General features: G+C 36.5%; 1 protein-coding gene across 2 annotated transcripts in view; it reads right to left on the bottom strand.

Moving 5' to 3' along the window:
* The window catches only part of DCAF10 (DDB1 and CUL4 associated factor 10), a 58,753-nt gene that overhangs the window by 22,657 nt on the left and 18,230 nt on the right, over window positions 1-17,866 (bottom strand). For both annotated transcript variants that reach the window (XM_082643004.1, XM_082643005.1), the window contains one exon: window positions 173-370. In XM_082643004.1, coding sequence (XP_082499130.1) covers window positions 173-370 — 198 coding nt within the window. The remainder of the gene's footprint in view (window positions 1-172; window positions 371-17,866) is intronic.

Below are 17,866 nucleotides of genomic sequence, written 5' to 3'. Positions count from 1 at the left end.
TGTGACTAAGTGCAAGGAACAAAAGATGGAATCATTTTCTGATTGTTTCTTCCCAAAGCCAGTTTCTTTCTCCTAAAGAGATATGAGCTAAGACAGAACACTGAATTTGTTTACCATCTTAAAAACATTTTTTTGTTGTTCATAATCCTAGCATGATCTCCTATTCACAAACCTGTTGGTGTCCCAAATAATGACATTTCCATCAAATCCTGACGTTACTAAGAGTCTTGTATTAGTATCATATTCGATGTTCTTCACCCAGCTAGTGTGACCATGTAAAGTGCATACTTTGCTGTTCAGTTTTCTCAGATCCCACAGTGCTATTGTAGTGTCATCAGAGCAGGTAGCAAACAGCCGGTTATCAAGAAATCTACAAAGCAGAAAAGAAAAACTAGTTCATTTAATCTCTTATTAAAGAAAAACTGAGAAGCAGTCTCTGTATTAGGAATCAAGAAAACAAATCAAAAAAGGACCACAAACTCACTGTTATAAACCCAGTGATTCTAATATATAATAAATAGTATAATTCACATAACCACAGAGAAGGATACTATGATTTAGTGAGGGCCATGTTGCAATTTTATCTGTTTTACATTATTGATTTTTACTCAAAACTAGAAATAGGGGTGGGTGTTTAGAGAACAGTGCTAGAGAAAACAAATTTTAGAATCTGTATAGGAAACACAAATGGTGAGAGACAATTTAATAGGAGACAAAGGAGATTTTGAATACTTAATTGCAAGTGAAACATGTTAAGCATAAAGTGTTCAAAATTATGAGAAATATTTACTCTGCTACCAATAACATCTCTATTTAGAGTACATTTCTCTTTAGAATACATTTACATACAAAAATTGCTACTAAAGTGCCATAATTTTTAATCTATTAATTCAAAGCCATTCCCCAAATAATCTCACTTCTAGGACAACCAAGAAGAAATGGAAAAATTCTTAAAAAGGTACAGTTTCCCAAGACTGAACCAGGAAGAAGTAGAAAATATGAACAGATCAATTATCAGCAATGAAATTGAATCAGTACTTTAAAAACTCCCCACAGGGAATTCCCTGGCAGTCCAATGGTTAGGACTCTGCGCTTTCACTGCCGAGGGCCCAGATTCAATCCCTGGTCTGGGAACTAAGATCCTGAAAGCTGTGTGGTGCAGCCAAATAAATAGATAAATAAATTTTTTAAAAATTAAAAAATAAAAATAGGGCTTCCCTGGTGGCACAGTGGTTAAGAATCTGCCTGCCAACACAGAGGACATGGATTCGAGCCCTGGTCCAGGAAGATCCTGCATGCCGTGGAACAACTAAGCCCGTGCGCCACAACTACTGAGCCTGTGCTCTAGAGCCTGTGAGCCACAACTACTGAGCCCACATGCCACAACTACTGAAGCCCATGCACCTATAGAGCCTGTGCTCCACAACAAAAGAAGTCACCTCAATAAGAAGCCCATGCACCACAACGAAGAGTAGCCCCCTCTTGCCACAACTAGAGAAAGCCCGCATGCAGCAACAAAGACCCAACGCAGCCCAAAAATAAATTAAAAAAACAAAAAACAAAAAAAACAAGGACCCTGTGCTACTCTATAGCACAGGGAAATCTACTCAGTACTCTGTAATAACTATATGGGAAAAGACTCTGAAAAAGAATACATATATATATACATATATATATATAAAACTAAATCACTTTGCTGTACACCTGAAGCTAACAAAACACTGTAAATCAACTATACTCCAATATAAAATAAATCTTTTTAATTTAAAAAAATAAAAAAAATGACTTAGGGTGGGAAGCTGTTGTTACTTAGTGATTATATATATTTCAAAATAATTTTATGGCTATGCATAAATTAGTTTGTAAACTACATTAATAAGTTAATAAGATTTTTTTAAAAAACTTAAAAGCTTTTGTACAGCAAAGGAAACTATTGACAAAATAGTTTGAAAAGACAACCTACTGAATGGGAGAAGATACTGCAAATGATACAACTGATAAAAGGTTAATATCCAAAATATATAAACAGCTTATACAACTCAACATCAAAAAATACTAACAACCCATCTTTTAATTTTTAATTTTTCCGAAGAGAAAATGCAGATGGCCAAAAGGCACATGAAAAGATTAAAAAACCACAATGAGGTATCACCTCACACCTGTCAGAATGGCTATTATCAAAAAGAACACAAATATCAAATGTTGGTGGGTATGAGGAGAAAAAGGAACCCTCATACACTGCTGGTGGGAATGTAAATGGGTACAGGCACTGTGGAAAACAATATAGAGGTTTCTCAGAAACTAAAAATAGAACTACCATATGACCCGGCAATTCCACTCCTGGGTATATATCTGAAAAAAACAAAAACACTAATTCAAAAAGATACATGCACTCCAATGTTTATAGCAGCATTATTTACAATTGCCATGGTATGAAATCAACTTATGTGTCCATCAACAGATGAATGGATAAAGAAGATGTGTTATATATATATACAATCAAATACTACTCAGCCATAAAAAGGAATGAAACTTTGCCATTTGCAGCAACATGGATGGACTTAGAGGGCATTATGCTAAGTGAAATAAGTCAGAGAAAGACAAATACTATATGATACCACTTTTATGTAGAATCTAAAAAATACAACAAACTAGTGAATAAAACAAAAAAGAAGGCAGACAGATATAGAGAATAAACAAGTGGTTACCAGTGGGGAGAGGGAAGCAGGGAGGGGCAGGAGAGGGGTAGGAGGCAGGAAAAAAATGGGGTTATTATGGGATTACATGAAATCATCTGTGTGAAACTTTTGAAAATTGTAAAGCACTACAGAACTTTAAAAAATCTTTCATTCAGTAAAAAAAGAGAAAACATACCATCATTTTTTATCTATTCAAAAGCATTCCCCAAATAATCTCACTTAGCAACATTTTATTAGGACCAGTCAAGAGTTTTCCAAGGCAATAGAAATAAAAGCAAAACTACATAAATGGGACCTAATCAAACTTATAAGCTTTTGCACAGCAAAGGAAACCATAAACCAAATGAAAAGACAACCTATGGACTGGGAGAAAATACCTGCAAACGATGTGACCTCCAAGGGCTTAATTTCCAAAATATACAAACAGCTTGTATAACTCAATAACAAAAAAACAAACAACCCAATCAAAAAATGGGCAGAAGACCTAAATAGGCATTTCTCCAAAGAAGACATACAGATGGCCAATAGGCACATGAAAAGATGTTCAACATTGCTAATTATTAGAGAAATGCAAATCAAAACTACGATGAGGTATCACCTTACAAAATGGCCATCATTAAAAAGTATACAAATAATGCTGGAGAGGGTGTGGAGAAAAGGGAACCCTCCTACACTGTTGGTGGGAATGTAAATTGGTATATCCACTATGGAAAACAGTATGGAGGTTCCTTAAACTAAAAATAGAATTGCCATACGATCCAGCAACCCCAACTCCTGGGAATATATCAGGAAACTCTAATTGAAAAAAAGACATGTACCCCAATGTTCATTGCAGCACTATTACAATAGCTAAGACATGGAAGCAACCTAAATGTCCATGGACAGATGAACAGATAAAGAAGACGTGATATATATGTACAAAGGAATACTACTCAGCCATAAAAAAGAATGAAATAATGCCATTTGCAATAATAACATGGATGGACCTAGAGATTATCATACTAAGTGAAATAAGACAGAGAAAGACAAATATGGTATGATATCACTTATATGTGGAATCTAAAAGATGAACTTATTTATAAAACAGAAACAGACTCATAGCCCTAGAAAACAAACTTATGGTTACAAAAGGGGAAAGGGGGGTGGATGAACTAGGAGTTTGGGATTAGCAGATACAAACTACTATATAGAAAATAGATAAACAACAAGGTCCTACTGTATAGCACAGTAGGACACAGTAGGGAACTATATTCAATATGTTGTAATAAACCATAATGGAGAGAATGTGAAAAAAATATATATATAACTGAATCACTTTGCTGTATATCAGAAAATAACACAACATTGTAAATCAACTACTTCTATAAAAACAAACAAAATAGACAATTAAAATACTCTATAATTCAGATTTTTAATTATTTTACAGTAATTTCTCAATCCTTAGAATATATTTTATACAAACACTTAAAAAATAATAACCTACCTATCACATTTTAATTTCTGCTTAATTCAACATTAGGATGCTTTCTCTAACATATTCTTTTATATATAACTACCTAATCTCTCACAGAAGAATTCTGGAGTTTCTTCTAAGATATATATATAATTATTTTGAATTATTATTATTTAGAATTATATATAATTATTTTGTCTCAGAAATCAATCTCAATATCCACAACACCATAATGGCCTTCCTGAAACTAACACGATTTTAAAATCCCAGGCTTTTGTACAGGCTGTTTCTGCTACCTGAAACCACATCCTCCCTACCTCTTGACCTGGATAACACTTGCTTTCTTTTTAATAGTCAGCTATCATCCCTTCCAGGAAGCTTCTCTCTCTATCCAGCCTGGGCCAGATTTACCGATCTTCTAATTTCCCAAAGCACTCTACAGTTCTATGGTAATACTTAATGTTACAGTGTAAGGAATAAATTTACAAGGCTATAAACTCCTTGAAGGCAGCGGAAACCTGTCTGCATAATCCATGATTAGATCTGCAGTACCGAACACACACAGTCCCACTCACAAATATTTATTAAATGAATGAATAAGATAGAAGTTCACTGCCTAGTGGAGAAGACAATATAAATACAGTTATACAAAATGTGTGGGGAGTAAGCAAAGAAAAGAGGATGTTTAGGACAGGTTTCATGGTGGTGTCATTTGAACTGACTTAAAAAAAAATGAGCAGGAACACCCTAAGTGGCCAAGGGGTAAGCAAAGGTACAAAGGTGTGTACGGGGATGGTGTACTCTGAGAGGCAACAGCAGTTAGAAGCGTTGTGTGTGGAAAAGTAGAGACAAGTAGAGAATATATCATGGTATTATTCTATAGTGATTCCCAATAACTATTTCTTAATTAAAAATACATGCCCATTGAAAATATTTTTTAAATGGAAAAAAATCCACCACCAAAAATAACCACTGTAATTGATATTTAGCCTAATTCATGTATTTCAAGCCTAATATTATTTCATAACTATTTTGCCATGTCATTAAAGATTTATTGACAAAATAATTCTTAATGGCTGAATAGCGTTCACCGTATGAGTGAACCATAATCTTTTCTCTTTTTTAATCTAAATTGCAATTTTTGGATGTTTAGATTGCTGCCAATTTATTACTATTCAAAACACTATGATGAATATGCTAACAGCCAGATATTAATCACATTCCTAGTTATTTTTCTAAATACATTTCCAGAAAAATGTATTGTTAAGTAAAAAGGGATTTTTTAAAAAGGTAAGGCTTTTGATACATATAGACAAATTGTCCTCAAAAGAACATACCAATATCTAGTTCTACCAGCGGTTACGAGAGTGTCCGCTTCTCCAAACCCTTCCCACAGAGGTATTTTTTAATACCTGTGCTAAGTGCTAGGAAAAAATATCTTGTTTTAAGTTGAAACTTATTTTTAGTAAAGTTGAACTTTTTTCATATTAATTGGAAGATTATATTTCTTTGGGGAATTGCTATTCATGTTCCTTGCTGATTTTCCTCTTGCAATATTATTTTCATTATTGAGTTACAAAATATGACTAATATCCTTCAGTTTTTCAAATACAATATGTTGAATATGTTTTCCATATATTTCTATCTTTAAATGTGGTTCACATGTTTTCTTACCATATCAAAATTTAATTATTATATTGTCAAATCCATTTTTTCCCCTTATAGTTTTACCTTTACTGATGAGGCTTTTAAAAGTAAAAATATTTCAATGACTTCCACACTTGACAGGAATTATACGATTTAAAAAAATACAAAATAACAAAGGCTACTGGAAAGTCAAGTCAAACTTTTAAAATAAATTGATCATCATCATAGAAACATATTTATATATTTGAAAAATTTAGGAAAAAAAACACTACGCTATCTTATTTCGTACAGAAAATAATGCACATATGGATTCAAAACCCCAATGGGATTATATTGCTGTAGGCCGCAGTGGTCCACCCTGAAGGGTTTTAAGCAAGAAAGTGACATGATTGGTTAAGACTTTGAGAAGGATCTCTGAGCTGGCTAGGTTCCAAAACTATATTCATAAAAAATAAAGTGAGGGATTGGTTTAAAAATTTTTGTCAGTAAGGCCACTGAAAAAAATTACTATTGTTGCATGGATATTTTACTATCAGTAATGCAGAAAATATAATCATGGAACAAAAGTTAATAATTTTTAATTGAATGTTTACTTTAATGAAAAATTCAATACTTAGAATTTGGTTTTCTCATTTTTGCCTCAAAGTATTACCTGTTAAAAATTTTGGTACTGGAGAATCATTGGTAAAGAGAGTAGATAAATTATAGAAAATTAAGAATGTAGACTAGGAGACCAGTTAAAGCACCCTCAACAATTCTTATCCCAAAGTAAGCAGACACAGAAAGTGTAAAGCGGTAGATAAGTCTTGGAGATCTGGCCCAATCCTCTCAAATTAAAACTTAGTCTACCTAATAAGTTAATAATTATAAAGTATTTTTAACTACATGGTCTATAATAAATAAGAGACACTCCTTCACACACACTGAAATCTATGAGTTTCTGAATTACAGAACTTTTCCATATGTCTCCATTAAACTCCAATATATGACAGCTCTGGATAAATTGAGGTCTTCATTATCAGAGGATGATTGGTAAAGGATAACAGCAATTGAAATTGACTTTTCTTAAAACAGGTACCAACATTTCATTGTACAAGGGAAAGAAAGTGTATATTAAAAAAAAAAAACAACTAAAAATCATCAAAAAAGGCCTTTTTAAATTTATTTAACTATATGCAAATTCTCAGAACAAGAATAAATTAAATGTTTGGGTTTTTTGCATAATCTTTCCAATGAAATTATGAAGCAGAATATGACATCCTTACTTCATATCTGAATTTTGTACTATAATAAAAAGAGGGCCATTTCTGTATAACATTCAAGGTCTTTATCAATTTTCCTAAAGGCCTTTCCTTAGTCCTGTGGGATATTCACATAATTCTTTGAAGTTTCTATCATGTCATCATTTCTGTCGTTCCCTTTTCTCTAATTGATAACTGGTCGCACTCTATCAGATCCTCATTTGCCAATGATTTTGACCAGTTCTCTAACATCACTCTCAAGGCCTCGCAAAATTTTACATCTTTTGCAAGATCAGAAATTTCATGTTCCCCATGATAAGCACTGCACCTACATTATATTGTTTGAAATATAACAATCAGGAAAAGACCAACAAAGACAGTGGGAGGGAAAAGCAGATCCTGGAATATTTAAATGGGTTCTAATTTTTTAACTGCCATATCACTAAGTAAATATTCTTAGGATAACCTTAGTTCCCCCTCTATCCTCATAACTGGGGGACCTTGATTATTAAATGGACTCTTAAACCTTCATACAGAGTCCTCATGAATGAGAAGTAATGCTGTATATTGGGCTTAAGAATTTAATTTACATATTTTTCCCTTACTTTCATATGAAGCAACAGAAAATACTCTCCACAACTATCAAAATTTTTATTTTACAATATAAGCAAACCTCAAAACTAAGAAATGAACTAGAAGACATTACTAAGTATGTGGAAAATGACTATCTAGAACCAAACCAGAAAATGCATGTCCAAATCTCTGAACAGTACAGTGAGGTGGTCTAATGGAACTGAGTATGAATTCCAGCTCTACCACTTCCTATAAAAAGACCCTGGGGAAATCTCTTTATCTGAGTTGCAGTTTCTTCATTCCTTAAAATGGGTACAATATCTGTCTCACATCGGGATACTGTGAGGATTAAACAATATAATGTATCAAAAAGTGCTTCACAAAAGGTTTGGCACATGGTAAGCACTCAAAAAATTAATAAGTAATACACAATTAAGCTCATGCCAGAGGACCCTTCAGATCCTTACTCAAAACACTTAAGTGATATGTACTTCTAAATAGCTTCAAAATCTGTTTTTCTAACAAACAGATAAGAAGCAAATTCAAATTTGTAGGTGTGGGGTACTAGGGCAGGCACATTGATAGCAGCAAATGAGAACTGACATTGAAAAAGAACACAAATTCTAATAGCAAATTAGTCAGAGGTCATTTTGAGTAGGGGCAAACGACATGTCTTTTCTTTTTGAGATAAGAAATTTTTAAATTGTAAAATATTAGAAACATAAAGAAAATTATGAAGAATATAACAAACATCTGTGATACCCACCACCCAGCTTTATCAAATTTTAACATTTGGTTATATTTCAGATATTTTTGGAACATTACAAACACAATTGAAGACCCCTGTATATCCCTCCCCAATCCCATTCCCCTCCCTCCCTCTCCAGAGGGAACCACTATCCAAAATTTGTTTGTCACTCCCCTAGCAAGTTTTTAATACTATGAATTCATAAGTATGTATCCATAAGTAATTTACAGTTTTGTTTTGCATTCAACTTATTCTGTTAATATTTAATGAGCACCCACTATGTGGCACAGTTTTAGGTGCTGGGGATACAGCAGAGAACAAACAAATACATGCCTTCATCAAGTTTATGTTTTATTTTTGAATTTTATATAAATGGTATCACACTGTACAGCTCATTCTACAATTTGCTTTTCTGGCTCGACCCTGAATTTCTGATATATCTCAGATGCTGATGCTTCTAGTTCATTTATTTTTAACTGATGTATAGTATTCCATCGTATGAGTAAACAATTCATTTATCTTCCTCTTTTGTTTTATGTTTTGTTTTTTTGGCCACGAGGCATGTGGGATCTTAGCTTCCCGACCAGGGATTGAACCTGCACCCCCTGCCTTGGAAGGCAAAGTCTTAACCACTGGACTGCCAGGGAAGTCCCTTATCTTCCTCTTGATGGAGATTTGTTTTCAACTTCTATTACTAACGATGCTGTAATGAACCTTCTTTACACATTTCCTTGTTCACATGTGCTTTAATTTCTTTTAAACAATCGATCTTCAATTTTACCAGATATTGCTAAATTGCTCAAAATAATTTTACCAATTTATATTCCATCAATAATGTCTAAGAGTTTTCTATTTCTCAGCATCTTTGTCAATACTTGATATTTCTTCATTGTTATTTTTATTTGCATTTCCATAACTAGTAAGCTTGAAAATCTTTCCAAATTTATTGCTCATTTTATTTTCTCTTATGCGAGTCTCTGCCTATTTTGCTCTAAGGTAATTGTTTCATATATTCTGGATACTAATCCTTTTTTTGGCTATGTACATTGAAAATATCTTCTCCCACCAGCTTATAGCTTACCTTCTCACACTGTTATGTCTTTGGTTATAATGAAGTTTTAAATTTTAATGCAGTTGAATTTATCAGTCCTCAATGGTTTATACTTTTTGTGTCTTAAAAAAAATCCTTTCTTGTACTTAGAACATAAATATTCTATATTTCTTCTAAAAAGGTTTGCTTTCATAACTACGTCTTTAACTGGCAGTTATTTTTAGTTATGGTATGAGATAGAAATCTAATTTCATTTTCTTTTTTCATACATATAACAAATTCTCTTTTCCATTTTCCCCCACTGGTTTATAATTCCCCTGCTGTCATATATAAAATTTTCATATATGCATGGGTCTGTTTCTGGAAGTTCTATTCCATTCCATAGGTCAATTAATCTATCCCTGTCCTAAGACAACGTCTAATATCTGGAGGGGTGAGTACTCCTACAATATCAGTCTTCCTCAAAATTTTCTCAGACATTCTTGCCACTTTGCTGTTCAATATGAACTTTTAAATCAAGTTAAAAAAAAAACATTCTGTTGGGATTTGATTAAAACTGCACTAAATTCATAGATTAATTTGGGAAGAACTGACTTCTTTATAATACTTAGTTTTCTCCTTCAGAGAAGATTTGCGTTTCTTTTTGCAGTACCTGACAGCCCTGCCAAGCTGGATCCAATTTAAAATTGCTGGCTGGAGGGTTTTGTACCATATGGCAGTGTGAAGGCTGCATGAAGGCTGGCTTGTGGTTAGAAATACAGAGATTTTCTGACATCCCTCTACCCAATGCCACAGTCTAGATGAACAAGGTGGTTTATTTCTAGATCACCTTTATGCTGAAATTGTAGCCCTTTGGAGTCCCCAGCCTTATGCAGAGTTTTCTACTAGACTCCTCACCTTGAACTGGACATAGAATTAACTCTCCTGTCCTTTGTACTCCTCACACCTGTCAAAACAGAAACTCAAGAGTCACAGGCATTTGGCAGATGCCTTTAGGGTGAAAGCCAGCTGAGTACGTGTTTACTTCTTTGCATTCCTGCTTCATTTTTGGCCCTAGGATTCCTTTCTTTCTTATCAGTTCAACTCTACATTAAAAAAATATTTTAAAAAATTTATCCAGCATTTCTATTTTTAGTAGAAAGGCTGTTCAAGGTGTTTACAATCTTCTACAACCTAATTTTTATCTGCTTGATTTACCAGTTTTGGACAGAACTGTATTAAAATCTCTTAATATGATTATAGACATGTAATTCATTATTATTCTGTTTTTACTTTCTTAATTTCAAGTTATATACAACCTCATGATTATGATATCTTCTTGGTGGATTTTTCTTTTTATTAATATTTACTGTTGCACTTTCCTTATTAAAACCTTTGGTCTGGAGAAGTCAGGGAAGGTGGCGAAAGAGTAAGACGCAGAGATCACCTTCCTCCCCACAGATACATCATAAATACATCTACATGTGGAACAACTCCTACAGAACACCTACTGAACGCTGGCATAAGACCTCAGACCTCCCAAAAGGCAAGAAACTCCCCACATACCTGGGTAGGGCAAAAGAAAAAAGAATAAACAGAAACAAAAGAATAGGGATGGGACCTGCACCAGTGGGAGGGAGCTGTGAAGGAGGAAAGGTTTCCACACACTAGGAAGCGGGTGGCGGAGGGGGGAAGCTTCGGAGCCGCGGAGGAGAGCACAACAACAGGGGTGCGGAGAGGAAAGCGGAGAGATTCCCGCACAGAGGATCGGTGCTGATCGGCACTCACCAGCCCGAGAGGCTCGTCTGCTCACCCACCAGGGCGGGCGGGGCTGGGAGCTGAGGCTCGGGCTTTGGTCGGACAGGGAGAGGACTGAGGTTGGCGGCGTGAACACAGCCTGCAGGGGGTTAGTGCACCACGGCTAGCCAGGAGGGAGTCCGGAGAAAAGTCTGGACCTGCCGAAGAGGCAAGAGACTTTTCCTTCCCTCTTTGTTTCCTGGTGCGCGAGGAGAGGGGATTAAGAGCGCTGCTTAAAGGAGCTCCACAGCCGCGGCTAACAGCGCGGACCCCAGAGACGGGCATGAGACGCTAAGGCTGCTGCTGCCGCCACCAAGAAGCCTGTGTGCGAGCACAGGTCACTATCCACACCTCCCTTCCGGGAGCCTGTGCAGCCCGCCACTGCCAGGGGTCCCATGATCCAGGGACAACTTCCCCGGGAGAACGCACGGTGCGCCTCAGGCTGCTGCAACGTCACGCCGGCCTCTGCCGCCGCAGGCTCACCCCGCACTCCGTACCCCTCCCTCCCCCCGGCCTGAGTGAGCCAGAGCCCCCGAATCAGCGGCTCCTTTAACCCCGTCCTGTCTGAGCGAAGAACAGACGCCCTGCAGCGACCTACACACAGAGGCGAGGCCAAATCCAAAGCTGAACCCCAGGAGCTGTGCGAACAAAGAGAAAGGGAAATCTCTCCCAGCAGCCTCAGGAGCAGTGGATTAAATCTCCACAATCAACTTGATGTACCCTGCATCTGTGGAATACCTGAATAGACAACGAATCATCCCAAATTGAGGAGGTGGACTTTGAGAGCAAGATTTATTATTTTTTCCCCTTTTCCTCTTTTTGTGAGTGTGTATGTATATGCTTCTGTGTGAGATTTTGTCTGTATAGCTTTGCTTTCACCATTTGTCCTAGGGTTCTCTACATCCTTTTTTTTTTTTTTTTACTTAAAAAAATTTTTTTTCTTAATAATTATTTTTTATTTTAATAACTTTATCTTACTTTATTTTATTTTCTTTTATCCTCTTTCTTTCTTCCTACCTCCCTCCCACCCTCCCTCTCTTTCTTTCTTTCTACTTTTTCTCCCTTTTATTCTGAGCCCTGTGGATGAAAGGCTCTTCGTGCTGCAGCCAGGAGTCAGTGCTGTCCCTCTGAGGTGGGAGAGCCAACATCAGGACACTGGTCCACAAGAGACCTCCCAGTTCCACGTAATATCAAAGGGCAAAAATCTCCCAGAGATCTCCATCTCAACACCAACACCCAGCTTCACTCAACGACCAGCAAGCTACAGTGCTGGACACCCTATGCCAAACAACTAGCAAGACAGGAACACAACCCCACCCATTAGCAGAGAGGCTGCCTAAAATCATAAGTCCACAGACACCCCCAAAACACACCACCAGACGTGGACCTGCCCACCAGAAAGACAAGATCCAGCCTCATCCACCAGAACACAGGCACTAGTTCCCTCCACCAGGAAGCCTACACAACCTACTGAACCAACTTTAGCTACTGGGGACAGACACCAAAAACAACGGGAACTACAAACCTGCAGCCTGCAAAAAAGAGACCCCAAACACAGTAAGATAAGCAAAATGAGAAGACAGAAAAACACACAGCAGATGAAGGAGCAAGATAAAAACCCACCAGACCTAACAAATGAAGAGGAAATAGGCAGTCTACATGAAAAAGAATTCAGAATAATGATAGTAAAGATGATCCAAAATCTTGGAAATAGAATAGAGAAAATGCAAGAAACATTTAACAAGGACCTAGAAGAACTAAAGATGAAACAAGCAACGATGAAGAACACAATAAATGAAATAAAAAATACTCTAGAAGGGATCAATAGCAGAATAACTGAGGCAGAAGAACGGATAAGTGACGTGGAAGATAAAATAGTGGAAATAGCTACCGCAGAGCAGAATAAAGAAAAAAGAATGAAAAGAATTGAGGACAGTCTCAGAGACCTCTGGGACAACATTAAATGCACCAACATTAAAATTATAGGGGTTCCAGAAGAAGAAGAGAAAAAGAAAGGGATTGAGAAAATATCTGAAGACATTATAGTTGAAAACTTCCCTAATATGGGAAAGGAAATAGTTAATCAAGTCCAGGAAGCACAGAGAGCTCCATACAGGATAAATCCAAGGAGAAACACGCCAAGACACATATTAATCAAACTGTCAAAAATTAAATACAAAGAAAACATATTAAAAGCAGCAAGGGAAAAACAATAAATAACACACAAGGGAATCCCCATAAGGTTAACAGCTGATCTTTCAGCAGAAACTCTGCCAGCCCAAAGGGACTGGCAGGACATATTTAAAGTGATAAAGGAGAAAAACCTGCAACCAAGATTACTCTACCCAGCAAGGATCTCATGCACATTTAATGGAGAAATTAAGACCTTTACAGACAAGCAAAAGCTGAGAGAGTTCAGCACCACCAAATCAGCTTTACAACAAATGCTAAAGGAACTTCTCTAGGCAAGAAACACAACAGAAGGAAAAGACCTACAATAACAAACCCAAAACAATTAAGAAAATGGGAATAGGAACATACATATCGATAATTACCTTGAATGTAAATGGATTAAATGCTCCCACCAAAAGACACAGACTGGTTGAATGGATACAAAAACAAGACCCATATATATGCTGTCTACAAGAGACCCACTTCAGACCTAGAGACACATACAGACTGAAAGTGAGGGGATGGAAAAAGATATTCCATGCAAATGGAAACCAAAAGAAAGCTGAAGTAGCAATTCTCATATCAGACAAAATAGACTTTAAAATAAAGACTGTTAGAAGAGACAAAGAAGGACACTACATAATGATCAAGGGATCGATCCAAGAAGATACAACAATTATAAATATTTATGCACCCAACATAGGAGCACCTCAATACATAAGGCAAATACTAACAGCCATAAAAAGGGAAATCGACAGTAACACGTTCATAGAAGGGGACTTTAACACCCCACTTTCACCAATGGACAGATCACCCAAAATGAAAATAAATAAGGAAACACAAGCTTTAAATGATAAATTAAACAAGATGGACTTAATCAATATTTATAGGACATTTCATCCAAAAACAGAATACACATTTTTCCCAAGTGCTCATGGAACATTCTCCAGGATAGATCATATCTTGGGTCACAAATCAAGCCTTGGTAAATTTAAGAAAATTGAAATTGTATCAAGTATCTTTTCCGACTACAACGCTATAAGACTAGATATCAATTACAGGAAAAGATCTGTAAAAAATACAAACACATGGAGTCTAAACAATACACTACTTAATAACGAAGTGATCACTGAAGGAACCAAAGAGGAAATCAAAAAATACCTAGAAACAAATGACAATGGAGACACGATGACCCAAAACCTATGGGATGCAGCAAAAACAGTTCTAAGAGGGAAGTTTATAGCAATACAATCCTACCTTAAGAAACAGGAGGGCTTCCCTGGTGGCGCAGTGGTTGAGAGTCTGCCTGCCGATGCAGGGGACACGGGTTCGCGCCCCAGTCCGGGAAGATCCCACATGCCGCGGAGCAGCTGGGCCCGTGAGCCATGGCCGCTAAGCGTGCGCGTCCGGAGCCTGTGCTCCGCAACGGGAGAGGCCACAACACTGAGTGGCCCGTGTACCACAAAAAAAAAAAAAAGAAAGAAACAGGAAACATCTTGAATAAACAACCTAACCTTGCACCTAAAGCAATTAGAGAAGGAAGAACAAAAAAACCCCAAAGTTAGCAGAAGGAAAGAAATCATAAAGATCAGATCAGAAATAAATGAAAAAGAAATGAAGGAAACGATAGCAAAGATAAATAAAACTAAAACCTGATTCTTTAAGAAGATAAACAAAATTGATAAACCATTAGCCAGACTCACCAAGAAAAAAAGGGAGAAGACTCAAATCAATAGAATTAGAAATGAAAAAGGAGAAGTAACAACTGACACTGCAGAAATACAAAAGATCATGAGAGATTACTACAAGCAACTCTATGACAATAAAATGGACAACCTGGAGGAAATGGACAAATTCTTAGAAATGCACAACCTGCCAAGACTGAATCAGGAAGAAATAGAAAATATGAACAGACCAATCACAAGTAATGAAATTGAAACTGGGATTAAAAATCTTCCAACAAACAAAAGCTCAGGGCCAGATGGCTTCACAGGCGAATTCTATCAAACATTTAGAGAAGAGCTAACACCTATCCTTCTCAAACTCTTCCAAAATATAGGAGAGGAAAACTCCCAAACTCATTCTACGAGGCCACCATCACCCTGATACCAAAACCAGACAAGGATGTCACAAAGAAAGAAAACTACAGGCCAATATCACTGATGAACATAGATGCAAAAATCCTGAACAAAATGCTAGCAAACAGAATCCAACAGCACATTAAAAGGATCATACACCATGATCAAGTGGGGTTTATCCCAGGAATGCAAGGATTCTTCAATATACGCATATCAATCAATGTGATACACCATATTAACAAATTGAAGGAGAAAAACCATATGGTCATCTCAATAGATGCAGAGAAAGCTTTCGACAAAATTCAACACCCATTTATGATAAAAACCCTCCAGAAAGTAGGCATAGAGGGAACTTTCCTCAACATAATAAAGGCCATATGTGACAAACCCACAGCCAACATCGTCCTCAATGGTGAAAAACTGAAAGCATTTCCGCAAAGATCAGGAACAAGACAAGGCTGCCCACTCTCACCACTCTTATTCAACATAGTTTTGGAAGTTTTAGCCACAGCAATCAGAGAAGAAAAGGAAATAAAAGGAATCCAAATTGGAAAAGAAGTAGTAAAGCTGTCACTGTTTGCAGATCACATGATACTATACATAGAGAATCCTAAAGATGCTACCAGAAAACTACTAGAGATAATCAATGAATTTGGTAAAGTAGCAGGATACAAAATTAATGCACAGAAATCTCTGGCATTCCTGTACACTAATGATGAAAAATCTGAAAGTGAAATCAAGAAAACACTCCCATTTACCATTGCAACAAAAAGAATAAAATATCTAGGAATAAACCTACCTAAGGAGACAAAAGACCTGTATGCAGAAAATTATAAGACACTGATGAAAGAAATTAAAGATGATACAAATAGATGGAGAGATATACCATGTTCTTGGATTGGAAGAATCAACATTGTGAAAATGACTCTACTATCCAAAGCAATCTACAGATTCAATGCAATCCCTATCAAATTACCATTGGCATTTTTCACAGAACCAGAACAAGAAATTTCACCATTTGTATGGAAACACAAAAGACCCCGAATAGCCAAAGCAATCTTGAAAATGAAAAACGGAGCTGGAGGAATCAGGCTCCCTGACTTCGGACTATACTACAAAGCTACAGTAATCAAGACAGTATGGTACTGGCACAAAAACAGAAATATAGATCAATGGAACAGGATAGAAAGCCCAGAGATAAACCCACGCATATATGGGCAACTTATCTTTGATAAAGGAGGCAGGAATGTACAGTGGAGAAAGAACAGCCTCTTCAATAAGTGGTGCTGGGAAAACTGGACAGGTACATGTAAAAGTATGAGATTAGAACACTCCCTAACACCATACACAAAAATAAGCTCAAAATGGATTAAAGACCTAAATGTAAGGCCAGACACTATCAAACTCTTAGAGGAAAACATAGGCAGAACACTCTATGACATAAATCACAGCAAGATCCTTTTGGACCCACCTCCTAGAGAAATGGAAATAAAAACAAAAATAAACAAATGGGACCTAATGAAACTTCAAAGCTTTTGCACAGCAAAGGAAACCATAAACAAGACCAAAAGACAACCCTCAGAATGGGAGAAAATATTTGCAAATGAAGCAACTGACAAAGGATTAATCTCCAAAATTTATAAGCAGCTCATGCAGCTCAATAACAAAAAAACAAACAACCCAATCCAAAATGGGCAGAAGACCTAAATAGACATTTCTGCAAAGAAGATATACAGACTGCCAACAAACACATGAAAGAATGCTCAACATCATTAATCATTAGGGAAATGCAAATCAAAACTACAATGAGATATCATCTCACACCAGTCAGAATGGCCATCATCAAAAAATCTAGAAACAATAAATGCTGGAGAGGGTGTGGAGAAAAGGGAACCCTCTTGCACTGCTGGTGGGAATGTGAATTGGTACAGCCACTATGGAGAACAGTATGGAGGTTCCTTAAAAAACTACAAATAGAACTACCATATGACCCAGCAATCCCACTACTGGGCATATACTCTGAGAAAACCATAATTCAAAAAGAGTCATGTACCACAATGTTCACTGCGGCTCTATTTACAATACCCAGGAGATGGAAACAACCTAAGTGTCCATCGACAGATGAATGGATAAAGAAGATGTGGCACATATATACAATGGAATATTACTCAGCCATAAAAAGAAACGAAATTGACTTATTTGTAGTGAGGTGGATGGACCTAGAGTCTGTCACACAGAGTGAAGTAAGTCAGAAACAGAAAGACAAATACCATATGCTAACACATATATATGGAATCTAAGAAAGAAAAAAAAATGTCATGAAGAACCTAGTGGTAAGATGGGAATAAAGACACATACCTACTAGAGAATGGACTTGAGGATATGGGGAGGGGGAAGGGTAAGCTGTGACAAAGTGAGAAAGTGGCAT

This window comes from Mesoplodon mirus (genome assembly GCF_964341445.2).
Source record: "Mesoplodon mirus genome assembly, chromosome: 1".
Classification (NCBI taxonomy): Eukaryota; Metazoa; Chordata; class Mammalia; order Artiodactyla; family Ziphiidae; genus Mesoplodon; species Mesoplodon mirus.
The sequence above is the reverse complement of the archived record's forward strand: the minus strand, read 5'-3'. Positions and strand labels throughout refer to the sequence as shown.